Genomic DNA, 13827 nt, shown 5'->3' on the forward strand with positions numbered 1-13827 from the left:
ACCTGACTGCCAGGATGGAGAGGGAGAAGAGATGAGCAGCCACCTCCCACTGCTGCTCTCCAGACCCAGCTCCATTCCTGCCCTCAACAACCCTCCTGGTACCTCAGCTGAGCCACTGAGCAGCTTTTCCATCCTACACACTCACTGAGTGGGGAAAAATATCAAAGTTTAAAAGCTGGACAAGTTCTCAGCCCCCCCAACAGGGATACCCCAGGATGGTGGAGCCACAAGTACCACAGCCAAACTGCTCCTCTGAAAAAAAAAAAAAAACAAATAAAAATGTCCATGGAAACAAAATAGATCTTCTCATTAAGAAATACAGCTCTCTTGCTGCCAGTTAGAGTTTCTGCTTGACCTTGGTGCTCAATTTGCCCAGACAAAAATAAGTTGGCAGCAGCTTGATTCAGCCTAGCAGGGAAAAGGGAACACCTGCACCCTGCATATCCCTAACGCACCAACAGAAGGCAAGCCAGGAGCTGAGGCCCAGACAGAAACTCATCAAGGTGCTGAATAGCTCTGTCTTCAGGGCTTGAAAGGGGAAAAAGAGCAAGAGGACTAATGGATTTGTTCATAAAAACTGAAGGATGAGGCAGAAGTCCCATACCTGCTACAAGAACTGCTCATGGAAACTTCCCACCCTGTGATTTCAGGATGGTGCTATGGAGCAGGACTTGATTGGCACCACATCACTCAGGGGCTGCAGCAGCCCCAGGAGATGTTCTTCAGACCTGCTTATGGTGCACTTCCCCAAGGCCTTTTCTGGAATTCAGACACTGAACATGAACAACCACTGGTTTTCAAATGAACATCCCAGCCTCAGACCAGGTACTAATTTTGCTAAGCCAGCAAAGGATGAAGAGATGAGGGTTCAAGAGCTCAGCTGGGACCCTCACAGATCTGCCACTAGCTCTTCTCTGCTCCTTGTCCAACAGTAAGGCTAAGCCATGCTAAAAGAAGGAACCAGAGATGATCTGCATGGCCAGGACCACTGTCCTCACAGGCTCAGCACCCTAACAGACACATAAAGCAAGGGAAGCCATTAAAAATCACCCACAGGAGTGTCATCCAGCATTTCCTACCACCACTTCTCAAGTTCTTCTGTTGTGCCCAGGTCAAGGTGAATATTTGAGGGATCACTCTTCCCTGAATTGCCACATTTTTGGAGTGGCTGAATTCATTAAGAGCACTCATAGGAAAGGGAGCAGCACAAACCCACCAGCCACGGGTGTGAAAAGCCACTTAAGCACGAACAAAAACATCAAGTGTGAAGCCAGGAGAGGAGGTTGGAGATGTCAAGAGAGATGGAAGCAGAAGAGGGGAGAGAGGCCACGTTACGTTAGGTGGAGGACAGAAACAGGCCTATACTGCCTCAATCAAAGAGTCAAAGAGAAAAATGAGGCATCATGAATGCAGGAAAACATGAAGTTGGGCAGAACAGAACCGTGACTTTCACCTAAGTCAGTTTTTCTACTAACATGGTATCAAAAATACTAAGCACAGCATGGTGCTGTGCTCAGGGGTGCTGTCAGGAACCCAGGAGTGATGTGCTTATGATACTCATTAACTTCCCAAGAGAAAAGTACCTTGTACTGTCCCCAATAAATAACTTGTTAGAAAGGCAACTAACATTCACCAGAAAGACATCCAATTGTCTGAAATGACCAAAACCTAAATATTGGGAGCTGCTGTTAACTCCTGGGAAAGGAAATCAAAAAGGAGATGTGCAGTTCAGTTGAAGGGTACGAGTCCCAGAATATGTGGACATGTTACAAACCCAGGAGTGAATAAGGGAGGTCACACAACACAGACCCCACTGATTTCGGAGGACTCACACAAGGCTTGAACACTCCCACAGCCAAAAATAGGTGGGAACAAAAGCAGAGATGAAGAGTTTCATGGGGATGGTTGTGAACCCTGGTCCTTCAGGGCCCAGCTGGAACGAGACAACCCTTCCCCCTGGGAGGAGTTCCACATCCACGCTGCCCCGCCCCGCCCTCTCCACCACAGGTTGGGAAACAAACCTCAAGCTTCAGGATGTCGTGCTGCAGTTTGCGCTGGAAGTCGAGGAAGTGGGAGATGGTCAGTTTGCCCTTCAGATCTGCCCCAAAGAAGAAGGTGGTCAGGGCTGAGTTGAAACCAGTTTTCAGGGTGTTCCCCGTGGTTGAGCGGTCTCTGTGGCGCATGCCCATGCTGGTTTGGGAGCGAATGATGCTCTGCACCTAGGAGTAAGAAGGAGGATGTTAGCATCAAAAACACCCCTGGGACTTGGACTAGTCAAGCATCAGTACCAAGTCCTCCAGGCTCAGACATGCCACCCTCCATTCTTCTTCTTCTTCCTGAAATAATCCTTGAGACACACGACAATTCAAACATCTGGCTGGACTGAGGCTTTGGGGTTTTTCCCAGTCCTCTTTAAAGAAACAAAGAGTATAAAAATGCTCAAAACGAGTTGTAAGAAACAATTATTGTTTTCCCAACATGAGAGCAACTGCTGGAACAATCCCTGAGGAGATGCTCTGGAGGGGAACCTTGCTTGAAACACAAGCCACAGATTACTGGGGGCTTCCACTAGGAAGAAAACCAAGTCAAGTCAGAGGGGGAAAAAAAAAATAGAGGGGGAAAAAAAAATGAACAGAAAAATGGTTTGGTGTTTGTTTTTTTTTCTTTGAAATAAACACTGGGATGTGAGGAAGGATTTTTGCACTGTAAACAGCAGTTCTGGGGTTTGCCTCATGCTCCACTTCAACGGCAAGTTCTCCATGCATGTTTTGGAGACAAATATTTATAAACTGCCTTGAAACAATGCAGTTTATGATCAGCTTGGAAAACTGCCCCTGGTTCTGCAGAAGCAAGTGTTTACCACACTCCAGGCTGCTCAACAGAGCATATTTTTCCCTGGGAGTTCTTTATAAAGCATTCTACACCCCTCTGCTCTCCCCATCTAGAACAAGTATCAGTTTGAAAACCCATCTGTGGGCACTGGAGCCAAATTTCTTTGGCTGGTCCCTACTTTGGGTAATTCTTCTAATACCCAAAAAGGCAGGAAGCCATGGCAAGAAGTTGTCCTCTAGCCCACCCAGAGCTGTCCCCCCTCACAGCTCATGGATCACACAAGGATAGGAAGCACAAAGTTGTTTCTCTGTCTTCTCTAGCTACTTCAGCCTCAAGTGTCTGTGATCTGTTTTATCTTTTGCAACAGAGAAAGAAATCAAAGGAGTTAAAGGTTGGAAGAGCAATAATGTGTAACACTGCTTGAAAGTTGACTACTTTTCATCTGACTTTTTAATTAAAATTAGGAGATGAAACTCAAATTCACATGAAGGATGAAACATTGAAGGTGATCCTGAGGCAGGCATCAAAGTCTTGAGCACTATGCACTAACCATAGGGATCAGCTGGAAAAAGAGGCTCTTCAGCAAGGCCTGAAGAAATGAAATACCATCTTATGAGGTAGTTAAAGCCTCTGACTCACATATTAGTTAAATCACCACAAGTAATTTTCAGCCTTCATCAGTATTCCTAAGGTTTGTCAGACATGAATGAGAAGAGACCTGCTGGTGGCTGTCTCCAAACATGTGAAGAGAAACAGAAACTCATTCCCACATGCTCCCAGCCAGCAGGAACTGTTCAGTGCTTCTGTGATGAACCTTTTCCTCTTTTTTCTTCCCATTCTCCCCAAAACCACATTGCTCTTTCAAACTGATGTCACCTCTAGTAGCACATGGCCCTGGAAGGGCCAGTTCCAGCTGCCCCTGCCAGGTAAGGTGTTTATGGAAGAGGTCTCCAAACCCTCCCAGCCTTCATGCTTTTACTGAGGCATTTCAATAAAGACTAAAAAGGAATATTTATCATATAAATTTGCCTTTGCTTTCATCCTGTTTCCAACATACAGCAAATCAGTTATAGAAGTCTGCAAAGATATTGTTAGCTGCTTCTCACTTTCCATGACAGCTCCTTCACCCTCTGACTTGGAAGCTCTGGAAGATGAATCTTCCCCAAAATACTCCAATGCTAACCAGGAATTTTATTCCTTGATATAGAGACAGTGACACAGTTAACAAGCCTAACAAAAAAATGTCCCCCTTCCTAAGGATTTTCAGATGACTTAAGGGCCATAAAACTTCCCTTTGCCTACCAGATGATTTGAAAGCATTTAATTCCATTTTGTACCTTCATCTTGACAGCACTTCTAAAATATTCATCCTCAAAAAAAACATTCTCTCTTACTTTACATGTATAATGAAAAAAAAAAGCCTAACTTGACACCTGAATTAGCACCCTGGCATTGCTGCATTTAGTGGGCAGTGAACTGTTCCCTGCTTTTCTTAAATGAACTCATCTCCACAAGTGGTTTCACTCTAAAACATCAGCAACTACTGCAAAGCACCTTTGGAAGTGTTCAGTATCCTCAGGTAGCTGCAGCGAGGTGCTGTCATCCTGCACTATGCAAACAGCAGGAAGGGCAGTTGTTTTTCACTTGAGAAAATGGGAAGCTTGGGATTTTTCATAGCCCAATCCATAGTTGGTAGGGAGGCAGTGCCAAACAGCAGAAGGAGCAGGACCCACCAGTGTATTCAGATTTGCATTTGAAGGAAAAGAAACTCCTGGGTTTACATTACAAACTGTCATGTGAAGGGATATCACACTGCAGCTAAACACACTCCCTTTATAGGAATAGTCCAACATTTGCATCTAAAAATGCACAGTTAACCAGACACATGACCCAGCTCTGGAACAAGCTCCTAACAATGACATCATACCCACGGGCAATCATTTCAGGAGGATGACAGCAAATGATTAGAAGGGAGGGAATTAATTTAGCTGCCCTGCTTTGCCACTAGTCCTTCCCATTTATAGCAAGGGCCCCAAGCATGATCTCTTGCAGGCTCTTCTGAAGTTACCTCATCATTCCATCAACCCATGAGTAAGAATTCCTAACTAGACTATTCAGGGTTGCTTTGTTCTTGCACAGGAGCAGACAGCTTGTCATTGTCTCCAAACACACATGTCCTCCAACATCAAAGCCCACTGCCCCACTAGGGCAGGTGATTTTTTTCACCATAGCAGCAGCTCCCACTTCCCCATCCTCTGCCCTGAGGGATGTGATGTGGTCACAGATGTGGTGCTGGGGGCACAGGAATATTAGGGAGATCAGCAGTGGATCTCCTCTACCTTGTTCTTTGATAACAGAGGTGGGGCCTCCTCATCCAAACAGCCCATTCTCTTCTTTGCAAAGGCAGTTACTTTTCCTTTCAAGAGTAGCATGTACATGGATCTTTGCAAATAAACAGGAGCTTCAGGATGTTGATGAGTTTCCAAAGCCTTAAGGTTGTTTTCTACAGAGGCAAGAAAACCACAGACCTCTGCTGGGAGAAGTCAGATCATTCCCCTCCTGACAACTCAAGCCTTTCATCTATTCTCACCCTCACACAATCACAAACCTTCTGGGAGGACCTCACCAGTACCACACACACAGGCTAAACTCATTACAAATCCTGCATCAAACTCCCTACTGATGCAACCTTGTAAGCAGGGGAAAGAAACTAATGAAAATACACTCTCAACAAACATCTTTTTTGATTACAGTGAAATAAACGGCCAAATTCTTCTCTGATGCAGTTTCACTCTGGTTGTTCTCTGAGGACCAACAAAACTAAGGAATGCAGAAAGCTGTGGAAGAAAGTAGGATCAAAATTACACCAGTAGAGTGAAAAAAATTCTTGATCTCCTTTGGAGGTGACATCTGATTGAGACACCTTGGTGACAAACTCACAGGAAACTGGAGTTTATACCCAGTTGTTTTGCTTGACTGAAAAATTCTGTCCTGACACACCAGGCACTGAGGGAACACAGCAGAGCACAGAAGGAAGAGACAAACCAGCAGTAACCACAAATATAAATCACAACAGCATCACAGAGGAGTGCTGCCCCAGAATGAAGGAGTCCAGCAGTTGATCAACTTGCCTGCTCAAACTCTTCCAAGTCCACCTCGCCGTCACCATTCAGATCAAACATCTTAAAGGCAATTTCAAAGTTCCTCTGGGGAGCTACATAAAAACACACAATAAAAAGCAAAGGCCAGTTAACAAAGATTAAAAAAAGCTCAATTTAAAAAGGCACAAGTTCAGAATGACTCTATCCAGAAGCACTTTTCCCTAATCCTTGCAATTTTAAGAAAATGCAGCTCTTGGGAAGCACTAGCTATGAGCTTCGTGGTGCTCCTTTCACCAAAGGTCTTGACAAGGAGGTTGGGCAGAGATGATGTTCCTTGGACAAAACTGATGCCATTTGCAGACTGAAAAAGCACAAAAGCAGGAGACCAGTTGACACTTCCCATGACAACCAACAGAACACAACCTTGTAGCTAAAGCTCCAGCCTGCTCCACACAGCATGACACCAGTTTGGCCAGTTCCTCCAGTGCTGCAGAACACATTCTGGTGTTTGGTGAAGCAGCCAAGTGGCTGAGGACCTGACCTGGACTTGAGGCAATTCTCTTCCAGACTCAGCTCTGATCTCACTGTGCAAATTTAACCCAGTCACGACCAACTCTGCCTCAGGCCAGTTATGACACCCAGATAACAGATGAGCTGGACAAGCAGCTGAGGCAGAGTGGTAATTTATTCCTCATTGCATTTAGTTGTCATGGTTTATTCAGCCAGAGCTCTGAAAAAAACAACATTCCTTCACAGCCACCCATGCCAGCCAAACCACACTCCTTCCCTGCATCCCACCAGAGCATTGCTGGAGGCTTCCCTTTTTGGCTCTGCAACCCATCACTATTTAAAGCTACAACAGTACCATGCTTTTTTTTTTTCCCCAAATGGAGCTAATATATGAGAATTTCTCTTGCTCTGCTACATCCCAGTTCCTACCACCTACAGGAATTTTGGTCTTTGCTGAGATTTCTAGGGAATCCTCTAGTGCTTAGGCTTTCATCTTAGATGATCAGTCACACTGTAGATCCTTTTTTGGTTCTGAAAGTGGCTTTTCCCACCTAAATCTGGCAGCAGGATAGGGATCATCGGGTGAGGCTTGTCCTTCTTTAACCTCATCTGTTACAATCAACTTTTAATGTTTCCTTGGCTGCTCAAAAAGTAAAGAGTTTCTGCACCAGTGTTTTGCATGAAGGCACCTCCCAGACAGGGGTGAGAGGGGAAAACCACTCACAGAAAAAGACATTAACATGGCATTACCTGAACTGGGTTTAGTACACGAGTTACAGTTTTGAGCCAGGAGACTTGGACATGGTGTTTTCCCCTTGCCATAAGGAAACTGCAGCACTTTATGGCTAAAAGATTCAGCAAGACACCTGAATGAGCTCACTTTTTCCAATCACTTTGTGCTTCAGACAGATGTGTAACCTTAAACTCCGTGGCAGGAACAGCTGTTACCAGCCCTGGACTTCCCATTTCCTTGTGCCAACTATTTGGGCTTTAAGTTCCCAACACCAGGTGCAGAAGTGGTGTCTCCTGTACCCACAGCCATTGCCAGCAGCAGGTTGCTGGAGCAGCAGAAGCCAAGCCTCCCTCCAGCTTCTCTGTCCCACCTGGGGGATAGGGATGCCTTTCCCCTCCAGCCCTCAGGACTTCAGTGCTGAGATGTGGTCAGGCTGCCCCCAACACCTACTTCATCATCTCTTGGACCATGTAATCTAATTAAAGGGATTTATACTCTGTATCCATCCATCACTTCCAGCAATTAATTCCCCATTTCCTTGAGTGCAACATCAAGCAACTCCCAACTACCCTCCTAATGTTTAAATAACACATCCACATTTATTCACTCTAATTGCACGTATCGTGTGAAAGCCTGGATGCAATTTCTCCTTGCTACCTCTCAAAACCCAAACAAAAAGTTGTTTCCTCTAGGAGGAAACAGGGACCTCTACAAAGCTCCAACTGATGCTAGAAGAAGAGCAACGTACACATCTCATCTTTCTTTCTCCATCCCCCCTGCCAGGGTACAACAATACATATTCTGAGATGAGAAAAATTAGTTGCCCCCTTGTTAAAAATTGGTGTTTGGGTTTATTTCCCACCCCCACCCCCTCCTTTTTTTTTTCTTGATGGAAAAGGATAATCCTGTTGTCTTATTTGGGCAGACACAGGGTGAACAGAGAAAGGAAGGTATCTGACCTCCCCCTGGCAGAGGCTGTGTCCCTCCTTCCCCTTCTCTAAACACACTTTTCCAAGAGCAGTTTATCAAAGCCCCTGAGGAAAACACCACTTGCAAAATTAAAAATGAACAGTTCAGCATCAAAAAACTGCAGGCTCAGTGTATTCTAAGGACAGGGAAGACGAGTCTTGAAACTGGCAAATGTAATTATTTCACTCCTTTAGCTAATAAGTGACACAGCTCGTTTCTTCCTCCAATCTGCCGATCCAACTCCAGTTCCTTGGAGCTACACTTCAATCCAACAACCATGAATCCAAGCCAGGGAAGCCAGGGGGCACCAAAGACAATTAGCTCATCCAGCTCAGGAAGAAACATTCATCAAGATCCATGGCCCTGATCTCTGGGCAGCCTGAATTTATTGATCCCCAGTGAGATGGTTTCTGCTTGTCCTCTGGGGCACGATGTTTCTGACTGGGATTTATTGGGCAAGAGTCCTTCCTATGGCAGCTACCCCCACCCCCCACCCCATTACTCATGGTTACATCAGCCTGTACAACCTCCATTTCTCTTCTTCCTCTTGTACTTACATCTTTCAGAACCTTGCAGCCCAATAAAGCAGTAGACAGTGCTCTGCTTACCTAATTCAGCTTTTTCTCCCCACCCCCCCTTTTATTCTGATACCCCAGTTTTACCCCTCGACTGCAGCCTCTCTGAATCTCCCTACTGCCTCCTTAATTAAGATGCTTCCAAATGAATGGAAGATTCCTCCCACAATGGTTACCAAACGCACTCAGAGGACTTGGCTTTTAATTCTCTTTACAAGGGAAAACCACCTCTGGAATTCCCTGAGTGCTGAGCTGCATTTCCCAGCTCACTCTGATGTTGGGAGCCATCTCCTCACCATCTTTTTTGACATGACTCAGAATCCAATTTTGTTTTTCATTGCAATGAATTTACCTTGGGCAACAAGTCCCAGACAGGGCAGAGCAGCTGCAGTTCCTTTTCCAACTTCATTTCTAGTCTCAGGGTGTTCAGGAGGAGGCAACAGCTTCCTCATGGTTCTTTCAAATCTTTAAGACAAATGAAAGCATGGGACTGGAGCCCACACCAAAACCAATCCATGGGTTACCTCTTCCCTGCCTTGAGATATATGCATATACCTGCAGAAAGACCAGGCTGAAGTTGTGTAGATCCACAGCTCCACCAGCTCTACACACCAAGGTGCTTTTTCAACTCACCTGGGAGTTAGTGGAAAGGGCAATTCACATTTTTCTTGGCCCCTTTGTTCAAAGCAAATATCTGGGAGAAGAAAGGCCATGAGGAATCCAAAAGCCACAGACACCAGTGTTACAGAGACCAGCAACCTCCACCAGACAAATGAGGAGCAGCAGCACTGACCACATGGAGAAACTCCCAGAGAATCTGAGGCATTAGATGGGCTGATTGGGCATCTTTAAGCCATTGATGGCATTTTTAACTATTTTGAATTATTCAGTGGCCCAATCTGCAGCACTCAATTGCTCTCCATTGCCATTTACTCTCACCAGAAGCAATGCACCCTGAAAGCCAAGAAACACTCAAGAGAAAGGCCACATTTCAGTCTTTCTGTGCTCATTTCATCTTCTCTTTCCCTCAAACTCAATGGTCCAATGTTTGGAGATGCCTCTTAACAAGTCTTGGACTCCTGCTGCAACTCATGCAGCTCCTGGCCACAACTACAATAATTAAGTATCTGTAAGAGCATCCACCTCGAGTGAAGAGACCACATTTTAGACAAACTACTTTCAACACCCATTTGGAAAGGAAACATGGCTCCCTCCAGATGTAGCTGAAAAATTCTTTGTCTGAACATGAACAGAAAGCAGCTCAGGTCTTCAACATCCCTCCTGAAGCCTCCTAACTCCCCAGGCAACTCCAGTGTGGGATGAAAGATCAAGGATTCAACTGGGGAGATAGATGAAGAAAAATTAGTTGCCAGGAGTTCAATATTCTACGATTGCTTCCTCCTTACATTTGCCAAAATGAAGACAAAGAGAGGTGCAATAGCACCCTGAAGCTGAAAAAAGATATCTTCATAATCAATCCATAATTAACAGAGCCCTTCTAAGGTAGAGACACATTTTCATCTAGAGAGATGGCTCTTCAAGCCCTGCAGCTTGATTCTTTTTTCCTTCTTGCAGGCAACAACATGAATGAAAGCCTGAAGTTTAACCAAGGTGTTTATTTTTCCTCTGAAGTTATATTAACAAACATGCTCATTATTCTGACTCTGCAGAGAGAAAAAAACAACAGTGAAGTGTCTTAATGTTGCAGATATTTTCCTTCCAAAGAGTTCCACTATTTCAGAAAACGAATCCAAATCCCACGGACTTTTTTTTTTCCATGTTAATCAACCCACATCAATACCAGAGACAGCAAGAGGTGCCCAACAGAAAGCAAAGAAGGGGTTAACTAGTACAGATGACAGGTAAAATCCCACATAAACTTGTCTTGTACACATGTATCAGGAACATGCATAAAGGAACAGATAAAGGATCTGACACGTGAACAGATGCTCTAATCCACCCTTTGGAAAACTGTACCATCAAAATGTGCCACCCTTAGATACAGAAATTGCACACCCTCCATGGAGTGATGTCCCAAGTGACTACATTTCTACCCTTTCTTCTCTTTCCTCAACTAAAACAATCCATTAAGTCAAAAAAAAGACAACACAACATTGCTATTTCACTTTCCTGTTCTGCTCGTTATTAAAGAGACTGAGTAATTTTGACACCAAATGCTGTATTTGGGCTTTGAAGGCAATGACAAAAGTACATGTCAGTCCCAAAGAACTGAGCAAAGGTGGCAGCCCCTTGGGCTGGAGGACAAGGCTCACCTTTCAACAACTTGTCAGCAGCTACCATGTGCCCCTCAGAGCACAGCTGGAAGCCAAGACACCCTCTTAAATGCCTCTCTGCTGGAAATGGCAGCTCCAGATGGAAGGCCAGCAGAAGCTATGCTCTCCAGGGAAACCCTGGAGAAAAAAGACATCCCCAAACATCTGCAGCTTCTGGGATACTGCTTTGAGCAACACAAAATTACTCTTTAATTCTGTGGAAATAATAATGAGTCAGTTTCTGGAACTTGTCCATCAGGTTAACAAGTGCTGCATGCAGGTAGTCCTTCCCTGCTGCAGATCTGCTGTCCCCTGTGATCCAGGAAGTTGGTGGAGATCCATCAGCCCATCACATGGTACAAATGCAAGGGATGGAGAGATGAGCAGAGACCAAGCAAAGGCTGCAGGCAGAGATGCAGGGAGGACATCCCATCCCTTAACGCTGGTTGTCAAATTGGAGAGGTCAAGCTCTGCTTGGGAAGATCCCAAACTGCCACCTGTGAGAAATCCTTCCCTTTTCTGTCCTTCAGCATGGCTACCAGCCCATGGCAGAACTGGGATGTTGAGCCAAAGAGTCCTTGGTTGGACATCAGGCAACAGGGCTCATGTTCAGAAGCTGGGATATCCCTTGGGAGAGGATCTCTGTGCTGCTCATACACATCTTGGAAACCCCACACAGCAGTGACTGAGCTGGCAGAAGGGAATTGAAAACATCCCAGCACCACATAGTGAGGCTGAGAAGGCCTCAAAACACCACCAGTGAGAGCATCCATCTCACCTGTGGCAGGGAAGGAGGCTGAAGACCTTCCTGGTAACCAACACCACTTATTCAAAATCCTGCCAGCAAATAATTTCCAAAGATGGATGGTTTGAGATTAATTTCCTACACAGGAGAAAGAAATTCTTCCAAAAAGCTGAATCTATCCTAGCAAGGGGCCTCTTGCAGGCCAGCACCCCCAAGGGACAGCAGAAAGAACCAGAAAGAACCTGCAGGAGGTGGGAGAAGGAGCTGCAGGTCTGCAAGAGAGTAATTGCTGTGGCTGGAGCCAATGCTATTTCACCCTCCCTCCAGGAGGAGTAAATCCAGACCCAGTGACAGCCCAATTACAGCAACACCACCAACTCACCCTTTAACACACAGCTCCCTTCAGTGCCTGTTAATCAAGTTGGCATTAGTGTGCCTGGACAATGGACCATATTAACTGGGCAACTGCAGTGGCCAAGGATGGAAAGGCTCTTTCTCTCCTTCCTCCACCTCTTCTGCAAGTCCAAAAGCCTCTTGGGTAAGTGAACTGATGTCTTGGCTTTCCTGGGACATCTGAAGGACCCAGGGGAATTCCCAACAGTGTTTTGCTTATCCCATATTTTATTCATTCTTCTCCCTTTGCTGGAGTGACAATGACAGTGTCCTCAAGGCCACTCAGCTCTCCTTGCCTTTAATACAAGGCTGACTTGCTGAGGCAGTTAAATGCCATTTTATTAGCTGTTTTAAAAATACATTTTCACAGAAACAGGGCAATCGACGAGAACAGCCAGTGCTGGAGAGAAGTCCCTTGTAAATAAAATATGGTGACAGACTTGATTTTCTGTGCAGTGTGCACAGAGCTCTCTGCCAGCAACGTGCAGATGAAGCCTTCAGCCCTCTCTCCTCCTCTCCCTGCCCAGCAGCAACCCCCGTGTCAGGGAACACGACTGAAGTGAGCTCCAGCTTCAGCTGCAAAGGGAAATGAAATGAAAAGCTCCGGGAATCACTCTCAAAGTCCAGAGGGGCTTTTGGTAGAGCCAGAGAGGTGGGCAGGAGCCATCTCAGACTTGCTGGGCACGACTCAAGGAGCACAACACCAGGAGCCCCTGGGGTGCCTTGTTTTCAGAGGTTATCATGGATCAGTCTGGAGTTCAAGAAGCCAGACCAGACCACGACTGATGTGATCACAGCAGAGGAGCATCTCTCCCTCCTGCCTCCCACCCTCAGATCCCATCTGACTTCCCCTTCTGATTATCCTGCTTTAGTGCTCAATACACCACTTGATTTTCTCAATACTTCGTGGCTTTTAGATGTTTGATGTAACCTACAACTCGTCCTTGCCCAGAAACCTTCTTAATGTTTGGGCTATTTAAACACAACAGTGAGAAAACCAATACTGAACTGTCAGGTTTCAGATCTACTTTCCTCATTTTATTTATTTCCCAGGAGAAAAAAAAAATAAATTATCAAGAACTACTGGATTCCTGCAAGGTAATATTTACTAGTAGGAGAGTAAACAAGTGTAGCAAATAATCAATCTTCTAGCTAGCCACAGGACAAGTTTTGTTGGGCAGTTTTTACAAAAGCAACTGCTTTAAAATTGAAACCAAAACACTGTCTCTGGGGAATCCCTATTTGTCAGCAGCTCCAGAGATATCCCTCCATCTTCAATAACCATTCAGCAAACTCCCAAAACACCTAAAACTCAACCTGAAAACCTGAAAGTCAACCTGAAAGTCCCAGAACACTTTTTTTTTCTTCTCTCTTTTTCAATTTCTCTTTTTCAAAGCTCCTGCCTTGCCCAATTTCCACATTGTTCTTCCAAGCACACACCACCCAATTCTGTCTGCTCTTGTTAGTCTGATTCCCCAGTAACTGCAAACATGTTAAAAGCCCAAGAACAAGAGGAAAAAAAAGAAAAGCCTCTCCCTCCCACACAGCCCTCCAAAACAAGGCTGGCTGCTCCACTAGCACAAGGTGGTCTCTTTTCTTTTATCCTCACGACAAAGAAATTAAAGCAAAGCAAGAACAAGCTCCCTTGGCTGCCTGTGGCAGACCATGAAATTGATTTTGCACCCTGTGTACTTGA

The 13827-nt window shown here is 45.3% G+C and overlaps 1 protein-coding gene across 5 annotated transcripts in view; it reads right to left on the reverse strand.

The window, feature by feature from the left end:
• Nucleotides 1-13827, reverse strand: part of MICU1 (mitochondrial calcium uptake 1) — a 96561-nt gene that overhangs the window by 22151 nt on the left and 60583 nt on the right. For all 5 annotated transcript variants that reach the window (XM_051618068.1, XM_051618073.1, XM_051618072.1 and 2 more), the window contains 2 exons: nt 5964-6046; nt 2022-2219 (listed from right to left, as the gene is read on the reverse strand). In XM_051618068.1, the coding sequence (XP_051474028.1) occupies nt 2022-2219; nt 5964-6046 (281 nt within the window). The remainder of the gene's footprint in view (nt 1-2021; nt 2220-5963; nt 6047-13827) is intronic.

Source organism: Apus apus, chromosome 4, assembly GCF_020740795.1.
Source record: "Apus apus isolate bApuApu2 chromosome 4, bApuApu2.pri.cur, whole genome shotgun sequence".
Classification (NCBI taxonomy): Eukaryota; Metazoa; Chordata; class Aves; order Apodiformes; family Apodidae; genus Apus; species Apus apus.